Source organism: Chlorocebus sabaeus, chromosome 24, assembly GCF_047675955.1.
Source record: "Chlorocebus sabaeus isolate Y175 chromosome 24, mChlSab1.0.hap1, whole genome shotgun sequence".
Classification (NCBI taxonomy): domain Eukaryota; kingdom Metazoa; phylum Chordata; class Mammalia; order Primates; family Cercopithecidae; genus Chlorocebus; species Chlorocebus sabaeus.
The window spans coordinates 8,637,170-8,659,414 of record NC_132927.1 but is presented as its reverse complement, the minus strand read 5'-3'; the positions used below and the strand labels follow the sequence as shown (position 1 = coordinate 8,659,414).

The window sequence follows — 22,245 nt, the reverse complement described above, 5'->3', positions numbered from 1 at the left end:
GATTTCCAGTACAGGTATGGGAACTAGCTTTCCCTAAGGAATATCTGCCAACTATTTACAAGTCTATTAGTTTGTATGTATCTAATCAACAAAATAAAGGGAACAAGTTTTATGCTCATTGTCTCCGGATTTCAAAGTCATACAAATGTATCAACACAGATACGAATATAGAAATAGAAATATGAATGAATATAGGAATAGAAAAAAAATAGCTGGAGTAGTAATATCTCAAATTGAATGCCGTGTCCATGATTATGTTATGATAGACACCCATATGAAAATAAGGGGAGAACTGGCAGGGCACAGTGGCTCACACCTGTAATCCTAGCATTTTGGTAGGCCAAAGCGGGTAGATCACTTGAGGTCAGGGGTTCAAGACCAGCCTGGCCAACACGGCAAAGCCCCGTCTCTACTAAAAATACAAAAAAATTAGCTGGGCATGGTATCACATGCCTGTAGTCCCCGCTACTCAGGAGGCTGAGGCAGGAGAATCGCTAGAACCAGGGAGGCAGAGGTTGCAGTGATCCAAGATTGCATCATTGCACTCCAGCCTGGGCAACAGAGTGAGACTCCATCTCAAAAAAAGAGAAAAGAACCAGAAAACCTACAGAAGGATTAACCTGCTTGGCTGGCAAGATGGTTTAACCAAGCAGATGACATTTTAGCTATGATTCAGAGTAAGTACAGCAATTTTTCCAGGCAGAGAAGTTTGGGGTAAAGAATGAGGTAATTTCCCAGAGAGAGAAGAAACCATATTCCAAGGTATGGATTTATGAATGAGCATGGCTTGTTAGAGGTGCAGGAAGGAAAATGTCAAGAGAGGGAACAACAGGCCAGCTGGTCTAGATTTTCAAGGAACTTAGAGGCCACGCCCAAGAATTTGGACTGTGGGAGGACAGATAGAAGTTAACAGAAGTAAATGCTATACTTAAATGTTTTATGAAACACATTTTATTCCTAGTTACTTCCAAGATAGGAGCACAGACACATACATAAGAGGTAGTGTCCTATGTGGGATTATTTGAAGGACTCAAGAATCACCCTTAGTGACAATCTCTCTCCTCATCATGCCTGACTCACTATTACAGAAATGGATTCCATTTTCCCTTTGCAGAGCTAAATGTTGAAGATGCAGCCATTGTTAACACTATTGCTTGAATTACTTTATAGAAGCTTTTAATAGAAATTACATTTTTGGAAAGAAGAAAAAATGCAAGAAGCACAGAAGACCTTCTTCATAATTTGTCAAAGGCCAGTTTGTCAGACTTTTGAACTCATTCTCCAGTAGACCTTATAATCATTCCCTCTTTCTTGAGAGAACAGCAGATCACTTCTCATACTGAATTTCACATATTCCTTTTCAATTTAATGATATATTTGGCAAATCTTCCTTATTCAAATAATGAAGAAAATTGGTACATTAAAGTATCACAGAACAATAGAAGCATCTTACACCAAAAAGCCCACTGATAACAGCCACATTGTTAAAGTGGACAGAGAAGAGATTTCTATTCTGTTCCTTTTTATTCTATTCACATTTATACAAAGAAAAAACAACCCTCAGCCCTAATACCAACTGACAAGAGACATATAAGTTCAGTTTGAGCCTGATGAGGGCAAATTAAACTGAGAAAACCAATTGCCTCTAACTCCTCTGCCTGGTGTCTGGTCTGATGAACTTTTTCTTGCCTCCCACTTCCACCACCCAAGCCCAGCTACTCTGCATCACTTACTCAACAGCCTCATAACTGTCTCACATCTCTCCCCTTTCCAGACTAACCTGAACACACTTGCAAAATCATCCTAAGACACAGTTTTATTTTACCACATTATTACTTTGTTTGTGGGTGTCTTTATGACTACTGTAATCAAGTCCAGACTTCTCTGAGCCATTTTAAGTTTTTGTGGTCCTACATAATGTGTTTCCACCAGGCTCAATCATATGTATATACCTCCCATCATGCCTTGGATCCAGACAAGAAGAGATCCATTCTGTCTTTCATATCCAAAACACCTTTGCCTACAAAGATGTTTGTATCTCCCATGACTATATAAAATAGCCACATAAGGCCCTGCAGGTGGTACACTGCACAACTTCAACAGGTGCCATTCATGTGTAACCTGCAAAACCATAGATGGGCAGCCCTGTGCCTGGACTGCACTGTAAGATGATTTCTAGTTCAATGAGGAGTTGTGAAAATCAAATGAGAGAGAAATATTTGCCTTATCTGGATTGGGTTTTTCTTTTGTATTTAAAAAGTTAAGACAATAACATAAGACAGTACATTTAAAGCATATAGGTAAGTGTCTGGCATGTACTTATTCCCTTCCTTCCCTTTGCGTATACTGACTTTATGAAGTTACTTGAAAAACTGAAGAAGTTCAAACAAATCATGTAGAAGCCCTTGCTCCTGAGAAAAAAAAAAAAAAAAAGTGTATTTAAATCCTTGGCTGTCTGTTTGGAAGGAAGGGAGAATAAATGGAACAAGCAAGATGTATCCAAAAACCCTCTGCTCTGAAGCATCTCCTTCCAGGTGCTGTCAGCTTTGGCTATGCAATGGAATCACCTGGGGAGTCTTCAAAAGACAGATGCTTGGGTCCAAACCCAGATTCTGACGTCACTGCTCTGGAACATGGCCTGGGCAATGGTATTTTGTTGTTTTTGTTATTGTTTTTGAGACGGAGTCTCACTCTGTCGCCCAGGCTGGAGTGCAGTGGTGCGATCTCGGCTCACTGCAACCTCCACCTCCAAGGTTCAAGCAATTCTCTGCCTCAGCCTCCTGAGTAGCTGGCATTAAAGGCACCCACCACCACGCCCAGCAAATTTTTGTATTTTTAGTAGAGACGGGGTTTCACCACCTTGGCCAGGCTGGTCTTGAACTCCTGACCTTATGATCCACCCGCCTTGGCCTCCCAAAGTGCTGGGATTACAGGTGTGAGCCACTGCGCCTGGCCAGACAATGGGTTTTTTAAAGTTTCCCAGGAGACTCTACTGTGCAGTCAAGGGTGAGAACCATGGTCTCTACACATGCCACAGCTTGAAATCAATTGATTTGTTAACATTTTTCATTAAAGATGTTCATTTCTTGTTCCACCCACCTCCATGTTAGGATACTAGTCATTCACAACTTACTTCCTTTTCACTTTAATTGTATAACATTTCCCCTATTTTGGGATGTAAAATTTTGAAGACAGCAGAGTGGGCAAGGTACTAACATAGGTACCTTATTCAAGGTAGCTATGACACCCCTACTCAGAGGGACCCCAGGACTTCATCTATGTCCCCATTTCAAATTGCTCACATTCCTACTTATGATGAATTAAAATACACATAGGTTGGATCTTCTTAATAAAATAAGCCCCCCACCCTCACATTCGTTACTCTTAACTGTCTAATGTAAGAAAACCAGACTTTTTTTAATTTTTTTTTTTTGAAACAGGATCTTGCTATGTTGCTCACGCTGGAGTGCAGTGGCTATTCACAGGCATGATCTCACTACTGATCAGAATGGGAGTTTTGACCTGTTCCATTTCCAACCTGGTTCAGTTCACCCCTTCTTAGGCAACCAGATGGTCTTCTGCTTCCAGGAGGTCACCATATTGATGCCGAACTTGGTATGGACATCCGATTGGCATAGAGCACTACTGCCCAGGACTCCTGGACTCAAGCAATCCTCCTGCCTCAACCTCCCCAGTAGTTGGTACTAAAGGCATATGCCTCTGTACTTAGCCAGAACTATTATACTTTATAGCCACTCAAATTTCTCACATCTGTAGAAGGGTATGAAGCCAGTGCACCAAAATAGAAAGAATATTAGACTTAAGGCTCAAAATACATGATTTGACTCCCAAGTTGATCACTTAACCTTTTGAGACTCAGTCTCCTCATTTCTAACAGAGGGTTATTGTGAGGATTAAATAAGATACTATAAGTAAAACTCCTAGTGTACATTAGATACTCTATGAATTCAATTGAAGTGAAAACTCTCAAGGCAAGGAAAGAGTTAACTCATATACTATCTCTGGTAGATGCCCCTAAAAATATCTAATCCTGTGAGACCACAAAAACAGATGGCTATTTGTTCAGTGAGAGCTCATGGTGACGTCATTAAACCAACATCTTTAAGTAACAAGCCCCAATAACACTTCTCTAATCAAAGTAATGCCAGTTTCTTTAGATTTTTTTTCAAAATCCTTTTATGAAACATATTACTTTTCTCTAAACTGTTTTCACTATTTCTTTCAAATTGCAAAATCTGTGATAATCTTCAGTTTCCATGCTACTTTTGCTAATGAAAAATTACATAGCTGTACAATCTGTTAGATTCATTGAGCCACCTCAACAAATAATGCTCCCATTCTGAGCTCTAAATACATTAGTGCATATGGCTAAGATTCATGTATAGCCAAAGATCTTCCACAATTATGTGCCAGGAACCACCAACATTCATTTTTCTATATCTTAACCAAGAGTGTTCATAAGTAGTCCAAAACAGGTGCTAGGTCTGAGGCTTATATCATCTCCCCAAATCATGATGAAAATACATTAACCATTCAACAATCAAAAAAGGATTTATTTAGCACTCAGCCTGTTTTCCAGCATTGGATGGGGAAGAGAGAGAGATAATTACTCAACAATTAATTGAGATAGATTTTTTTTTCCACATAATTGGGTCTTCTAAATATCTAAAATTAGCCATTCAAACATCAGACATCATTTTTATTTCAACCATTTTTATTAGTTGATGATACCAAATATTCTTACACAATCTTAGCACTAATTGTAGAAAAAGCATTTCTACTAATAAGCACCACAATGAAACCACACTCTCTATACATTTGACCACTAGTATCCAGCTTCCCTAAGAAGACGCCCTAAGGAAAACATAGTCATTCAGACTACTATAACAAAACACCTTAGACTGGGTAATTTATAAACACTAGAAATTTATTTCTCATAGTTCTGGAGGCTGGAAAGTCGAGGATCAAGGCTCCAGCAGATTCTGTCTGGTGAGGGCTTACCCTCTACTTCCAATATGGCACCCTGTTGCTGCCTTGGCTCCCTGGAACCTTTCTTTATGAGGTCACGAATTTCATTCATGAGGGTAGGGCCCTTATTACTTAATCAGCTCCTAAAGACCCCACCTCTTAATCCTATCACATTGGCATTTACGTTTCAACATATGAATTTTGAGATCATAGCACCCATCAACCATAAAAAGGATTACAGTCACAAATCTGGGCTTTGGGAAAATAATAAATGTTAACATCCTCATACCCATCAACAAATACATCAACCTCATCTTCCAATTTTCAGAGATTTGGGATATGCTTTTGGGGTTGCCAATTTAATGGGTATTTCATGTAAATTTTAATCCCATATAAGAATTAAAACAATAATGTTACACAAACAGCACCAGATTACATTTCCTTGCATAATATGTTCCAAAATTAAAGTATATATCAAATATCTTGAGGAAAGTTGGGAATGGCCTAAAGCAGTCACTATCAAACTGTTCTGGCCTTGATTCAAAGAAATACATTTTTACACAATGACCAAGAACTTGGTTTTAATTAAACCAAGTTTTACAACATAGCACTTAACATTATTCATGAAATCCTTTTCTAATTCATTATTTAGTTCTTTAATTCACTAAATTGATTTCACAACCTGCTAAATGGGTTAAGATCTATTTGTTGAAAAATAGTGATCTAAAGGGCGAAAATGAAAATAACTACTCTTGGCCGAGACGGGCGGATCACTAGGTCAGGAGATCGAGACCATCCTGGCTAACACGGTGAAACCCCATCTCTACTAAAAAATACAAAAAACTAGCCGGGCGAGGTGGCGGGCGCCTGTAGTCCCAGCTACATGGGAGGCTGAGGCAGGAGAATGGCGTAAACCCGGGAGGCGGAGCTTGCAGTGAGCTGAGATCCGGCCACTGCACCCCAGCCTGGGCGACAGAGCGAGACTCCGTCTCAAAAAAAAAAAAAAAAAGAAAATAACTACTCTTTCCAGAAAATAAAGATATTTTGTCTTCAGTGTTAAACCAGGGCTTATAATATTTAAGATGTACTGGAAACCACTCAAAGATGGTGTGAATTGAATGCTTCAGGCTTTAACACACAATCAAGTTAACATTAAGATCAGAATCCAACGAGCCAGTAACTTTTAATGTCAGAAGTTCAGTTCCACTCAGAGTTCATTCTCCTTATCAAAACTTTATGAGAATCCAAGGGCATGTTTTAGACATGCCCATGAATCAACCTTAGCTGTTGCTCACTGTCACGACTATGGACCCTAGACTCCACAGTTGTCACCTTGGTGGCACCACTGCCATCTGAGGCAATGCTTACCAGTTATGCTCCAGCAGTAGGAGAAAGAGAATAATCTTTCCCTTTTGCCTGCTGAACAAGGGGAAAGTTGGCTTCAGCCACTGGGGAGGTCCTCCAAGTCACAACCATAGCCCTTTCCCCTCATTAGTTATCCACACTGCCCTGGTGCCAGCCCAGGTTCCAGGGCTGGGAACATACTGTACCACAACTCACCATCCCCTTCCCTCCCCCCACACTGGGGCAGACTTCTTGTCCCATGGTAACAGAGAATCCTCTCCCAGGAGCCCCATCATCCTTGGACTTCCATCATCTTCAGTCCATCAGGTCCATCTGATGTCCCAAACCCCAGCTGTGGAAAGGATTCAATCCTTTTTCCCAGTAGGCCCTCCAGACCCCATGTGATCACTGGGTATGTGCATTAACTTCAGATGTCAGAGGCATCACAGTCTCGGTACAGTCCAGTCAGAACATCTTGTAAACAGAGTCTCTGTTGACTACTCTAACTTTGAGAGTCACGTCAAAATCAAAGATACAGACCCAAATCTCATGTGGAGGTGGCTTAGGACAGAATCTATCTAATGTGAGTTTTCGGGGAGCTGATTCCAGAAAGTCACTTCAAGACTTCTGTCTGTTATCCAGCCATATCATTTAGCCTATGCTAGCTAGTCTACACCTTGCCTCTTTCCTGCTATCATGTTTCCAGGAAAACAAATAATATTCTTCCTGAGATGACTGTTAATCAGGAAGCAGAGATACCTACTTTACCTTTTTAGCACCCAAATACATTCACCCAAACCAGAGGTCTCAGTTAAAATCAAAACCTTTTAAGGTTCTTGATCTGGTTTTCCTGTACAGCACAGCTTCTGAATCCAAAGAAGGGGGAGAGATTCTAAATTTGGTTCAGCTGGTTTCTCATACTTCTTACTGAAGAATATCTGGAAGCTAAGAGGCAAAATATGTAGGTTGCATTTTCAGTTTTAAAAATAATGGAAAAAAATACTCAGTATATTTCATTGTTTCCAATTTTTAATCTCTGTTTTTATTCACTCTCAAGAGCAATCACTCCCCCATGGGATGGGCAACAGTTGTATGAAGTTCATTCTGGAGGTAAAATTTCCCCTAAGAACTTGGAAATAAGGGAGATAAGAGTGGTCTCTGGGAAATAGACTTTAGGATCAACACAATGACCAGAAGATAAATCACTTTTAAAGAAAAAGAGTGGCTCTGGGTTTAGAAGACCTGAGACTATGCTTATTAACCCAAATCATTACCAAAGAAGGAGTACAACAAAAAGGGGGATGTGAGAGGAGCCAGGCACAACCATTTACAGAAGAAGAATAGACTTTCCTGGGCAGACTCCCCAGGCAAGATTCCGCAGACTTCTGAACTACTCACAGACCCTTCCTAATGGGAGAGCAATGTTCCAAACATATTGAGCCTTGATTCATCCAATGCCTTTGTCCTAATTCATTCCTCACTGAGCAGCCTTCCTTATGTGACTTGCTGTGCAAGCCTGTCTATGGGGAAAGAAGGCACTGACCACATAGGCTTGGACTCACCTATACAACCACAGGTGTGAACTGAATCCTCTCTAAGTGCCTGGCCCTGTCCTAGACAACAGACATACAATAGAAAACTCAACAGTTCAGGTGCTTAGGGAAAACACAAACAAGCAAATAAATAAGTAACTGCAGCTAGTGATAAGAACCATTAAAAAAATAATAATAAAGGCCACGCCTGTAATCCCAGCACTTTGGGAGGCAGAGGCTGGAAGATCGCTTGAGCCCAAGAGTTCAAGACGAGGTTGGGCAACATGGTGAAATCCCATCTCTACTACACAGAACACAAACATTAGCTGGGCATGGTGGCATGCACTTGTAGTCCCAGCTACCTGGGAGGCTGAGGCAGGAGGATCTCTTGAGCCTGAGAGTCAAAGGTTGCCGTGAGCCCAGATTGTGCCACTACACTCCAGTCTGGGTGACAGAGACCCTGTCTCAAATAATGATAATAATAATAATAAAGCTAGGTGATGGACTAGATAATGGCTGAGTGGTAGGTGGTTTAAGAAGAGGGATCAGGAATGGCTTATTTGAAAAAAAATGACATTTAATTTAAGAGCAGAGACAGAGCCTACCCCAAGCATTTGTTTCGTTTTGTTTTGCTTTGAGACGGAGTCCTGCTCTGTCACCCAGGCTGGATTGCAGTGGAGCAATCTTGGCTCACTGCAAGCTCTGCCTCCCTGGTTCATACCACTCTCCTGTCTCAGCCTCCCAAGTAGCTGGGACTACAGGCGCCCACCACCATGCCCGGCTAATTAGTAAAGACGGGGTTTCACCATGTTAGCCAGGTTGGTCTCCATCTCCTGACCTCATGATCTGCCGGCCTCGGCCTCCCAAAGTGCTGGGATTACAGGTGTGAGCCACCGCACCCAGCCCCAAGCATTTTCTAAAAGCATTTTCTAACTACGCTTTTTAAAAAGTCATGTATTGACACGATGGTAGAGAAGAGCATGATGAAAAGACTTAGAACCAGCAATGTGAAAGGGAGTATGAAGTGTGTAGACAAGTTAGGTAATGGGTAGATTCTTTTTTTATGCTTGCCCTTCATCAAACACAGCTGAAGCCCTACTTCCTCACTGCCAATCCCTGCCCAACCCTCTCCCAGGTTTGCACCCCCAGATGTTAAACATGACTGTGCCTCTGGCTGATAGCTTGGTGAGGATCCAGAATCTGTCATGTAACAATGGGGAAAGAGAGCTTCTCTGCAGTGGGAACAGGAAAAGCTGTCAGAGAAGAACAAACCCAATGCTTCTTTGGAACTTACAGTGAATCTGGAGCTTTATGAACAAAGGGAAAAGTACAGAAGCCAGGATCAGAGAAACAGCCAAGAGCAGAGCCACAGGAAAAAGCTTTAGTTTTACTGTAAGTCCAGTAGGAAGTAAGTAAGTGACATGACCTCATTTGCATATTTATTTTTATTTTATTTTTTTGAGACAGAGTCTCACTTTGTCACCCAGGCTGTAGTGCAGTGGAGCATGAGCAGCCTCAACTTCCCAAGCTCAGGTTATTCTCTCACCTCAGCCTTCAGAGAATCTGGGATTACAGGTGCACACCACCATGCCCACCAATTTTTGTATTTTTAGTAGAGATGGGGTTTCCCATGCTGCCCAGTCTGGTCTCAAACTCCTGGACTCAAGCAATCTGCCCATCTCCGCCTCCCAAAGTGCTAGGATCATAGTCTTGAGTCACCATGCTTGTTTACATATTTTAAAGATCCCATTGGCTACTGGGCGGAGAATAAACTGCAAGGCTAAAGGTAAAAGAAGCAGCAAGATTAGTTAGAAAGTTCTAAAAGTATCCAAGGCAAGCAGTGATGTGGCTTGACTAGGATGCCAGCAGTAGTGCTGGAGAGAAGAGAGTAACTTTAGGGCATATTTTGGAGATGGAGTCCCAGGACTTGTTGATAGACATGTATGTGGGGTGGAGAGTCATGCTTTGGCTTAGCAGAGTAGTGATGTTTATGGCAACTAGTAAGATTGGGCTCTTTGATGGGCTTGAGATGTCCACTAAAGGCACAAGTGGAGATTAAGTTAGGCAGCTGGGACTCCTGGGAAAACATTGAGATGAATATACAAATTAGGCACTTATCTGTGCCTAGATGATCTCTAAAGTCATGGGCATTCCCAGCCTTGAGGTGGTGATTTTTCACTGTAAATTAATAAATTGGGTAACTTATTAAGGTAGTGGGAGCCAAGCTAAGATGCCCCAACACAGCTGGTCATCCCCAGTGTGGGCCTGCCCAACTGCTTTGCCAAAGGCCTCAGTTGAGAGCTGCTTCTACAGGGTTGTTTTGTTGTGTTTCTACATATAAAACTCTGTGCCCAAGTTCCCCTTTATTCTTATGGATCAACGTGGAAATCAGAAAAAGTGATATTTATTTAAAATGTTTTTGAAAAAATGCATGACAGTGCTTATTTGGTAGAATAAAGAAATATTACACAAATAAAAGAGAAACTTAAATAAGCAGATTAAGCGATACAACCAAACACTTGTGTAGACCTTTTCTGAGGCCACATGCAGTAACCAGAGCTCCTTGACTTTGAACTCAACGTGGAAAGGCTCTATTGGTTAAGTAACCTAACGAAACAAGTACCCCAAAAAGTCATGATAGACATCCTAGAATAAAATGAACATAGGGCAATTTATATTTATCCCCTTAATAGTTATTCATTGAGTAATTACTATCTAATTACTGTGTTGACTTCATGCCCTCCTGGGGATCCTTTCTCAGCAGAGGAGACAGACCATACTAAGGGATGGAGCTGATGGAGGTGGGTGTGAAATACCTTTTGACCAAGGTAAGAAGGTGATAGACAGTTCCAACGACAAAAGGACCCTTAGTTAAGCTGCCCCTAATGGGGCAGCTGGGCTCAGGATCTGCTGAACCAGCCTGAGAAGGCTGAACCTGCTCTCCTCTAGGTTCTATGCTTCATTTTAAGTGCCTATCTTTCCCCCTCAGGCTGATGGCTGTATCTTGTAAACCATTTAAGTGTTAAGATCCAAGAATACTTGACTTTTCATTTCAGATTATGTAGGATGAACCAGTTTAGGTAAAGGAAGTTTCCTTAGTATCACTTCCAATTGACTAGAAATTTACCATGGGGTTTGTGGCCAGTGCCCTGACTGGCTATAAACATGTCTTGCTCTGCAGGGTCACTGACCTGAGTGTGTATTTCCCTCAAGGACCTGGGAGAGAGGAGTGACGATGGCAGGAGAAGGTTCACCTTATCTTGAAGTCCCTAGGCCAAAAACTTTATTAGTAGCACTCTTAACTAGCACCTCCATTTCATTATTGCCAACAGTCAGGCTTTTAAAGGGCTTCAGAGGCTACAGACTTTTTTTTTCAATGTCTGAACTTTAGATGAGTTGTCATAAAATCACCTTTGTTCTACATGATGCATTGTGCCTGGATGAAACAACTCATTGTAAAAGGAGAACATTGCCCTTCCCCACCATGTCAGAATTCAGTGTTTGCCACAAAGGCAGCATCAGCTTCAACTGAAGATAATAGTCACATACACATACTCACAATCACAGCTGAGTTTGATATTTTACCTATGACAGTCTTTTATTAAACCCTTTGTAAGAGATTTTAAATACTTTTATTCTTTATAACATATTTGGATAACACTGCACAAGAATGCCCCTCCCTTTCCCCATTTCTCTGCACTATCACCAAAGGCCAGTTGTATTCTAGATAATCAGCACATAAAGTAAAATCAGAAAAGAATTAATTATTTCCATGTTTACCTATAAAGATAATGGTTTGAAACCTGTTACTGTGCTTTTCTTCCTGGACAATTCCTCATTGGAAATTATAGAACACAGGCTCTAGGTGCCACAGCCTTTTGAAAACTTCTATCCTGAGAGGATCACAGACCTTGCCTTACCTTTAGTTGAACTAGATGTACATCCACATGTTTGCTGTCCGAATCCTGCTGGACTGAATAGGTTAGGTCTCGGACCCTCTCTGAGGTCATCCGGAGCCAGGTCTCAATTTCAGGTAAGTGGAGGACAATTTTCCAGTCAGCCCCTGTGTGTAGTGGGGGTGGCTTTTCATACTGCTGGTCAGAGTCCATGTCCTTCATTGCCTCTTCTCCCTCACCCTGCTCCACAGTGGGGGTCACATTGATGGCCATGGGTGAAGCATCAGTAGCCATGGGATCCAGGTCCTGTGACCTCAGGGGGGAAAGTGTCACGCTCATGGTTAACATGGAGAAGTCTAAACCTCACTTCTTTCCAAAACAGCTGAAAGGCAAGAGGAAAGAAGAAAGCAAGAGTCAGTCAAGATTGCCAAATAAAGAAATGATACTTCACAGAAGAAACAGGATTTCTAAATTAAGCCAGATTTCTAAATTAAGAAACCATAGCTCATAACAAAAACAGAAAGAGGTGTTTTGATTTTCTACATGGTAGCCCCAAGAGCCAGGAAATAATATGAACATAAAACCATTGTGATATTGCCTACTACCCCCCGCCACCCCATCTATTTTTCCCTCATTTCTTAGTAACAAAATCCGAGTTTTTAGCTGTTCATATTCCTGCCCAGAACTTAAAACTACATTCCCCATCTCCTTTGCAGCTAGGTGTGGCCATGGTCTGGCCAATGAGTGGAATTGTTGTGTTGAAATTCTGGAAGAGCGGCTTACAGGGAGCTGACTCAATTAGGAGGGCTCTCTTTACGCCCTTCTACTTTCCTCCCCTTCTTCCAGCCTGTAACGTGGACTTGATGGCTAGAGCAGCTGGCAACCCAGACCCAGAAAGGCCTTTGACTATGACGGGTGGAGGATGGTGGAGCATGGCGGTAGAAACACGGGTCCCACATGATAACAGAGGAGCTACCATACCAGGTCTGAGTGCTGCCCTGTACTTCTTTTATGTGAGAAAAAAGCCAAACTTCTATCTTGTTCAAGCCACGATTATTTGGGGCTTTTCTACTAAAAGTATCCAAACATCATTTTGACTATAAAATCAACATATTCAATACATGGGACAGCTACACTGGGAAGATGTTCTAATTACAAAAAACACTGAGCTGAATTCAGGAGATATTGCTCCTTTCTATGATTTGTTAGCTAAATAATAACCTGTGACAATCTCATATCTTACTTTCCTAGAAAATATAAATCATGGATTGTACTGAATAGACCTAATTAACTCTCAATCTAAATTACATTAATATTTGGTTATATGGAATTTTTAGAGGTTTCTGGAATTTTAAGGGTAATAAATTGGTCTGAAATACATAAACAGTAAAATATTAACCAAAGAAGTTAAAATAACGTAAGTGTAATTCATCATAAAGTAAGGTTGGGTTTTAAGATAAATTTAATTAGTTTAATTATCCAGCTATTAAATTTATCTTTCTTCTGAAACCAGTCTAGTATAACAACAACTTTTAGGCTCTTGTATTTTAAAATAAATAAGCACTATTTTTAGTCTCAGGAGCAGCTTTTTCTACTCAAGGCAATGAATTTCTTTTTCTTTTATAATTTTTTGTCTGGTTCTACATATTCAAGTTAGTTTATACCATTATTCCCCCAAAGATGAAAGGTGACTCACCAAAAGATCAGAAATTAAATGTGATTGTCAAAAAGTAGTTCATATTTGTATAGTAACAAATATTCAACAACAGAAGCAAAATTATTTTTATATACCAAAAGAGACGGGAAACTTTTAGAAACACTTCCAATTTGACTGGAAACATGTATCTTTCCATACAGGAATGAGGAGTGGAAATAAAAAAGACTTGTTGAATTGACAAAAGCCTTAAGACTAAGTCACTCCTATGACATATTTTTTCAGAATCTTTCCAATACTGCAGCATAATCCCTTTCTCTAATTTCTTAAGCATCTAACTTTTGAATTAAATGATGAGGAAAAGGCCAGGCGCGGTGGCTCACACCTGTAATCCTAATACTTTGGGAGGCGGAGGCAGGCAGATCACCTGAGGTCAGGAGTTTGAGACCTGCCTTGCCAACATGGTGAAGCCCCATCTCTACCAAAAATACCAAAAATTAGCCAGGTGTAGCGGTGGGCGCCTGTAATCCCAGCTACTCAGGAGGCTGAGACAGAAGAATCGCTTGAACCCGGGAGGGGGAGGTTGCGGTGAGCTGAGCCGAGATGGCACCATTGTGCTGTAGCCTGGGCAACAAGAGTGAAACTATGTCTCAAAAAAAAAAAAAAAAAAAAAAAAAAAAAAAAAACCAGAGAGAATTACAGATAAATTTTTAAAACAAAGTTATTTGCAAAGAGCAAACTATATGTCATAAAGTAGGTTTACCACTTTGATACCTGCCTTAGAGAATGGCTTCAGGCTTCAATTAGATAGCCTTCTCCACCTGATTGCAAAAGGCAGAAATCCATACCCCACACTTTTTTCTTTCCCATGAATATAAGGCAGACACCCCACATTTTTAACTATGCTTGTATTCTGTTTCAAAAGTAATAAGAATACTAGACCCAGCCATTAAAAAAAAAAAAAAAAAAAAAAAAAAACAATTAGAAGATAACAAAATTTCACTGAGAGGGATAAAACTCCAGGAAGAGTAAGCTACCATACCACTTCTTCATAAACCATACTCCAGCCTCAGGCTGATTCCAATTTCTCCAATTTTTTTTTTTAGACAGAGTCTCACTCTGTCACCCAGGCTGGAGTGTCGCCCAGGCTGGAGTGCAGTGGCATGCTCTCGGCTCACTGCGAGCTCTGCCTCCCGGGTTCACGCCATTCTCCTGCCTCAGCCTCCCGAGTAGCTGGGACTACAGGCACCCGCCACCACGCCTGGCTACTTTTTTGTATTTTTAGTAGAGACAGGGTTTCACCGTGTTAGCCAGGATGGGCTTGATCTCCTGAGCCACTGTGCCTGGTCCCAAATTTTTAATATTTAAAAAAGATTATTAATTGAGCCACTGCCCTCTGGGGGTAAGTTTAGAATCACAATCCTAGAGAGGGAATCTGATACATAAAGGTTAATAAGGTTTCTATTTCAAGAACATAGAACTGGTTATAAAGGGAGACACTGGTGTCACAACGGTTCCCTCTTCTAAGAAGCCAGAGTCATTGAAACTAGAAAACTGAATGCTGAGCCAGGGCAGCATACAATGAACTGTTTAAGCTACACTCACACATACACACTCGCCCACAAAACCCTGCCCCAAACCCCTGCACAACTGAAAAACAGTGCTTAGTCACTGTGTTTTCTCTGAAACTCCTAAGTCAAGGCAGGGCCTTCCTTGGAATACACATCCTACTGTAAACTAAAAAACACACTAAAGAATTAGCTCAGTGCAATTTATGCCCCAACTTGCAACATTTCCATATACACCATTACGTGCACTAAGCACACTGCAGTTTTATATGATTCGGGGCAAAATGCTCCACACATTTCTTGGCCTCAGTTTCTTCATCTGTAAAATGACAAAACTGAACTAGATGGCCAGTAGGATCCCATTTGCCCTAAGAATCTGTGATTGCCTAGGGTTATTTATCCAGATATTTTGAAGCTCTTGGAAGTTTCCTGCCTATCCTGAGAGCTGTGTAGCTACTAAATGATGGTCTCCATTTTATCAAAGCATACAAGTATTATTGATAGATGTGTCCTACTTAATGAAAAGGAATAAATTGCTATCATGAAAAAAGCATTTTGTTAAGTCATTATTTACACATTTTTTGTTGTTAATTCTTCCCAGAGGAACAAACATGGGAGAGTCTCCCCTCTAGAAGTCTGCCACTTAAGACTGACAAAACAGATGTGGTTATATATGTAGAAGACAAATCAGAATAAAAAAAAAATGTGAAACAAAAGCATAGCTGGAGAGGAGAGGATGTGCATCCTACATGAGTAAAGTACAAAGAAATCTTACATTCAAGCTGCCAAAGCAAAATTTTCCTGTAACTATAAAACTTTTACCTAGATGCTATGTTTCCACATTTAACTGATCAGACTATACACAAGAGAATTTCTATAACCCGCAGAAATAAAGTAAAATGTGCTTTACTCCAGTTTCATTTCAACTTCTATTTACTTTCCCTCACATATATCTTTGCCACTAGGAAAAGAATGGTATATGTATCATTAAGCACAGCAAGCCTGGGTAGTAGCATAAAATGGATTAATTGCCCATTTTCATGAAAAGAAATCACCACATTTTTCAGTTGTTAGTAGTAGTTCACATTTAAATGTAGCATATATGGATGATCATACTCTATTTCTGATTTTAACAGAATCACATCTGATTTTAAAGATAAATTATAATTTTTAAAAATGCTTCCAATTGTGGAAACCTACATTAACAGTCTTTGTGAATATTTTTCTTGCCCTTATCAGGATTATTCAAGTTTCTTTCTTATCAAGCTAATTACTCCATTTGAATGCAAACAGAAAGCAGGAAATTGAGCATAAGTCTGTATTTGTAAATAACATAAGTTTTGAATTCTTTTTTACAAGTCATCTTGCAATGAGATTTCTTTCTAGTCACAGAGACATCTTTTAAAAAGCTTAGACTACAAGTTCTGATGGTGAAAATAAATTTGACTAAGTGCACACAGGCACCCACCGAGTTACAACTCTGACTCCAAGATGGTGTGAAGGGAGTGATCAGCAAGCTTTTTGGAACCCAGTGACCTCTCATCTCCCTCCCCCTACATCAAATGCTTGTCTGCGGCCACATTTCCAGCATTAGCGATAATACCACCTTTATCCCAGCTGCTGTTAAAAATAACATCCATCAAATCCTTTCCTTTACACAAATCCAAAGAAGAGGCAATAATTAAAGTGCAATAGCTGAAAGCTATTATTTTAAGGCTTTTAAAAAAATTGTAAAAGGGTTTTTCCATCTTACTCTAAAATCCTATAGAAACATGCCATGAAGGCTTATTAACAAGAACTGTTTCTGCGATCTCGTGTCCACAAGTTTTGGGTTGGAGCCTGACGCTAGCAGAAGGCATTCGACTTGAATAAACAAACACATTTAAATTAGAAAAGTTCATTCGACCAAATCAGGAGACAAAAAAGTTCAGCTACATCGCCATCAAAGCTTCCCACCTCTCTCTCCTTTCTTTTACAATTTTTTCTCTTAAATAAAATAACAGAAAAGCCAGGTATCTTGCCGACTGTACTCACTGTAAATGGTTCTGTCCCTAATGGCCCTTCAGGATTAATCATCTGGCTCCTCCTCTTCCCGTTGTTTCTCTTCTTGTGGCCAAACAATATGAAGGCCAGTGTCGGGGCTGCACCATGCTGGAGGACACTGGTGCCAGTAGGGTCCCAGCTTCATACTCCCTTAGTGGCCTAAATCTCTTGGGCAGAGAGGGCTGCTATGCAGTCCCTATTTGGAAGCTAATGTATAAGCTCCAGGATTGTGCAGTCATAGGCAGACCTTTTGCAAACAAGCAGTGATGAGTGGGCTGAGAAAAAGGAGACAGTTGCCAGAACAAGGATCACTATAGAAAAGAGTCTTTTGGTGGACAGAGCACTTCCAATCATGGCTCAGAAGAATCAAGACTATACTCTCAAAAACCCCAACAATCTTAAAGCAGGATAAATTAATAGTACTGTGCTAACATGACTAGCTGACAAAGCCAACTTCAGCCAAATAAATTCCTGCTCTGTCTCAGCAAGAAACTGTTCTTTCCATGTAAGAGCATTATCATGAGCACAGTTTGAGAGGCAGTCTTTTCATCATGTAAATCAACCCTAAGCCTACATTCTTATTCTCAGTCTTTCTCACCCTGCTTACTCCTTAAAACATAAGCAAGTGATTAAAGCATAATTCTAGTCAAATTAACAGATGTGCTTGCTACATAGCACTTATTACAGAACAGAGGTAGAAAAAATTATATTAAGCATCACATAATTTTCCTTTTCATCCCCCTTCATTTCTTCTCTTACATTTTTATAACCACTCTTCACAGAACCTATTCATACAGACACTGAATTTAGAAATAAATAAAAAAATCCTCTGGCCTGTTTCAATTTTTGTCTAAGGTTAGCTCTCATGACTTGATTGCATTAAGGAGAAAGACAGAAACTCCAGAGGTGTACCCTGTATCTGATTCCAGGATACCAGATTGGGCTCTGCAAAGAAAACACAAAAACAAATTTAATACATTGGTTAATTAAATGCCACTGCCTAACCAGATAAATGAGGATCTGATTCGTCACTTAGTTTTAAATCTTGCTGCCTGCCTACCTCCCATGCCTTTTGTTGGGTCAAGAGCTGGGAAACTTTAAATGGCTTTAAGCTCTAAAATAGAAGAGGCAAAGAGTTGCTGCCAAATATTAAGTTAAATTTGTACTTGGGGAAAAAGTTAAAGTGGCTTCTGTAAGATGCTCCTGAGGAAATGTCCATAATTACTGCCTGATGCCTTCTTCTCCTTTGCTCTCTTTCCCTGCCCACCCCAGTGCCCTCCAGCACTCACATAGAGTAACACTGTTTAGTGAGAGCACTGCAGTAGCCCCAGATTAATCTCACTTTCTAATCCTCTTGCAATAACAGGCCAGCCTACAAGTGGATGTCAGTGAGGAGAAAGACTACAAGTGCCCCAGGGGGGAAACAGCATGTCAATAGGGGAGCCCAAACAGATTTCCATAATTTAAAAGATCTTGGTGTTATCACTGGTGTTTCTCTCTCCTTTCCCTGTGCCCCTCAGCAGATGGGTGATTACATTCTGCTAATCACTTAGAGACCATGCACCATCTCCTGGGTCTTTCCTCAAATACCCGCTAACTCCCTTGCCCAGAGAACAGTCTGCTGTCAACCATAACACACTTAATCAATCATCTTCTCCCCTCAAACCTTCCTCCTACCCCTCTCCCCAATTATTCAGATCTTCCTGTGGCAGGGATACCGAGATTGACTCAGATATTCATCACGCCTTCTGTATTTTCTTTCCTCCACTGCAGCAGTCATTTCCTGTCACATAGAGATTCATTTGGCTGCTTCAGGCAGGCAGCCGCAGTGGCATCCATGGTCATCAGTATGTGGACCTGGACTCAGTGAACACTAATGAGCATTCATACTTCTCACCCTCATCCCAAGTTGCTAAAAATCACCTTAAAATATTAGGCAGTCACCTTTCTATTGTTCAAGAAATTGTGAGAGAGACTGGATTTATAAAACTTTAATACATAATTTGTACAATTGTTGCCTTTGTCAATGCTATTAAGGTAAAGAAAATGAAACAAGATTCATTTCAAATCAACTGACATTTAGTGGTCAGAATTTAAATCAACTGACATTACTGAAAATCAACTATATAAAAGGCATTCTATGTATATGTGACTCATCATATTTACCCTCAAGGAAATTATAACTTTATAGAAACAATCTCTCTCTCTCTCTCACCTCTCTCTCTCCTCTCCCCGTCTCCCCCTGACCCAAACACATACTCATACCTACTGCACCAACAGGCTATGGTCAAATACATGAAGGGCAAAAACAAACAAACAAAAGCCCAGTAAGGCCCCAGGAGTGTCAATTATCCTGAGTAAAGGAAAGGTAAGTGTGAACCTTTACCACAGAAGGTAACATTTCAGGTGGAGGGATTATAAAAATGGGTCTGGAATTCCCTACTCAATAAATGGTGCTGGGATAACTGGCCAGCCATATGCAGAAGATCGAAACTGGACCCTTCCTAACACCATATTCAAAAATTAACTCAAGATGAATTAAAGACTTAAATGTAAAACCTAAAACTATAAAAACCCTGGAGACAACCCAGGCAATACTATTCAGGACATAGGCATGGGCAAAGATTTCATGATGAAGACACCAAAAGCAATTGCAACAAAAGCAAAAATTGACAAATGGGATCCAATTAAACTGAAGAACATCTGCACAGCAAAAGAAACTTAACAGAGTAAATGGACAGCCTACTGAATGGGAGAAAATCTGTGCAAACTATGCATCTAACAAAGGTCTAATATCCAGTATCTATAAGAAACTTAAACAAACTTACAAGAGAAAAATAACCCCATAAAAAAGTGGGCAAAGGACATGAACAACTTCCTTCCTTCCTTCCTTCCTTCCTTCCTTCCTTCCTTCCTGCCTTCCTGCCTTCCCACCTTCCCGCCTTCCCGCCTTCCCGCCTTCCCGCCTTCCCGCCTTTCTCTTTCTCTCTTTCCTCTGTTGCCCTGGCTGGGATGCAGTGGCACAATCTCAGCTCGCTGCACCTCTTCCTCCTGGGTTCATGTGATCCTCCCACCTCAGCCTCCCAAGTAGCTATGACCACAGGAACACACCACCACGCCTGTCGAACTTTTGTGTCTTTTTGTAGAGACAAGGTGTCACCATGTTGCCCAGGCTGGTCTCAAACTCCTAGCCATTGGCCCACCTTGACTTCCCAAAGTCCTGGAATTATAGGCATAAGCCACCACAGCCAGCCAATGAACAGACGCTTCTCAAAAGAAGGTATACATCTGGCCAACAATCACATGAAAAAAAGCTCAACATCACTGATCATTAGAGAAATACAAATCAGAAACAAAATGAGATGCCATCTGACACCAGTCAGAATGGCTATTATTAAAATGTCAAAAAAAATAACAGATGCTGGCAAGGCTGTGGAGAAAAAGGAATGCTTATACACTGTTGGTGGGAGTGTAAATTAGTTCAGCCATTGCGGAAGTCAGTGTGGTGATTCCTCAAAGACCTAATGACAGAAATACTATTTGACCCAGCAATCCTATACCCAAAAGAATATAATTCATTCTATTATAAAGACACATACATGCATATGTTCATGGCAGCACTATTCACAATAGCAAAGACATGGAATCAACCTAAATGGCCATCAATGGTAGACTGGATAAAGAAAATGTGGTACATATACACCATGGAATACTATGCAGCCATAGAAAAGAATGAGATCATGTCCTTTGCAGGGACATGGATGGAGCTGGAGGCCATTATCCTTAACAAACTAACACAAGCACAGAAAACCAAATACTGCATGTTCTCACTTATAAGTGGGAGCTAAATGATGAGGACACAGGGACACACAGAGGTGAACAATACACACAAGGGCCTTTCAGAGGGTGGAGGGTAGGGGGAGGGAGAGGATCAGGAAAAATAACTAATGGATACTAGGCTTAATACATGGGTGATGAAATAATCTGTACAACAAACCCCAAATACACAAATTTTCCTATATAACAGACCTGAACTTGTACCCCTGAACTTAAAATAAAAGTTAAAAATAAACAAAACAAAATTTTTTTAAAAAGAGAAAAAGGATATCATTTAAACAAGCAGAGATGGAAGGGAGGTGAAGGAATTCTAGGCTGGGGAAACTGCATGGATAAAGATACCTCAACACCAAGAAGCTGGGAGAATCAGCAAATAATTGAGTGTTGAAGGGAACAGGAAGCTTGATGGGGCCAAGAAACAGATTAAGCTACAAGGTAAGTTGCTGCCATATTGTAAGAGGGATGAGAATGCCATGTTATGGAATTTGGAATAAATCTTGCAGGGAGCAAGGATTCTAAAAAGATTGTCAAAAAAGAATAATTCAATTATAGTTGTATCCTAGAATGGTACAGGAAAGTCAATACATGCACTCTTATTTAGAAAATGAAATAAGAAATCAGCATTATGAGAGGATCAACATTCACTTTTTCAAGCAAAGACTTTATTAACACAAAGTGTAACCTTAAAAACTTCTTTCTAGCCCAGAAAGAAAAGATAGAGAGAAGGAATACAAGTTTGACTTTTGGATCAAAATGATTAAAAGAGTTCTACACTGTGTCCTACCTACTCCATTAAATATAAAAAGAATTCTCCATTTTTAGTTCTCCATTAACCCTACTCACAATCTTAGTATTATAGATTTGAAGTGGAAAAATTTTAAGGATCATTTCATGCAATGTTTCTACTTTTTTCTTGTTCTAAAATTATTTTAAAATTCATTAAAGAGTTATATATATATAAACATTGTATATATAAACATATATATAAAAAACATTGTAAAAATAGGCAAGATTGAAGATAAAAGGTCCCTCTTTAGCCCCACATTCTCTACAGTCAACAAGCGATAAGAAGCTATTTATATGCTGTGACCTCAATATGTAAAGTAGGAGAGAAATGAGCCCTGAGGGAAGGATCATCTTGAAAGATCCTGAAGTCTGAATCAGTTATCTGTATTAATTCAGCAATATAGAAGTATTTGCTAATTTAGCATTTACCAGGTGTTAATAAGTATTCTACAAAAAGGTTGTTAATAAAAATAAGTTGGGGCTGGGAATGGTGGCTCATGCCTGTGATCCCAGCACTTTGGGAGATGGAGGTGGGAGATTGATTAAGCCCAGGAGTTCGAGACCAGCCTGGAAAACATAATAAAACCCCATCTCCA

At 40.3% G+C, this 22,245-nt stretch overlaps 1 protein-coding gene across 3 annotated transcripts in view; it reads right to left on the bottom strand.

The window, feature by feature from the left end:
* Positions 1-22,245, bottom strand: part of AKAP6 (A-kinase anchoring protein 6) — a 636,231-nt gene that overhangs the window by 401,029 nt on the left and 212,957 nt on the right. For all 3 annotated transcript variants that reach the window (XM_073010910.1, XM_073010912.1, XM_073010911.1), the window contains one exon: positions 11,786-12,143. In XM_073010910.1, coding sequence (XP_072867011.1) covers positions 11,786-12,109 — 324 coding nt within the window. In that variant the 5' untranslated portion in view covers positions 12,110-12,143. The remainder of the gene's footprint in view (positions 1-11,785; positions 12,144-22,245) is intronic.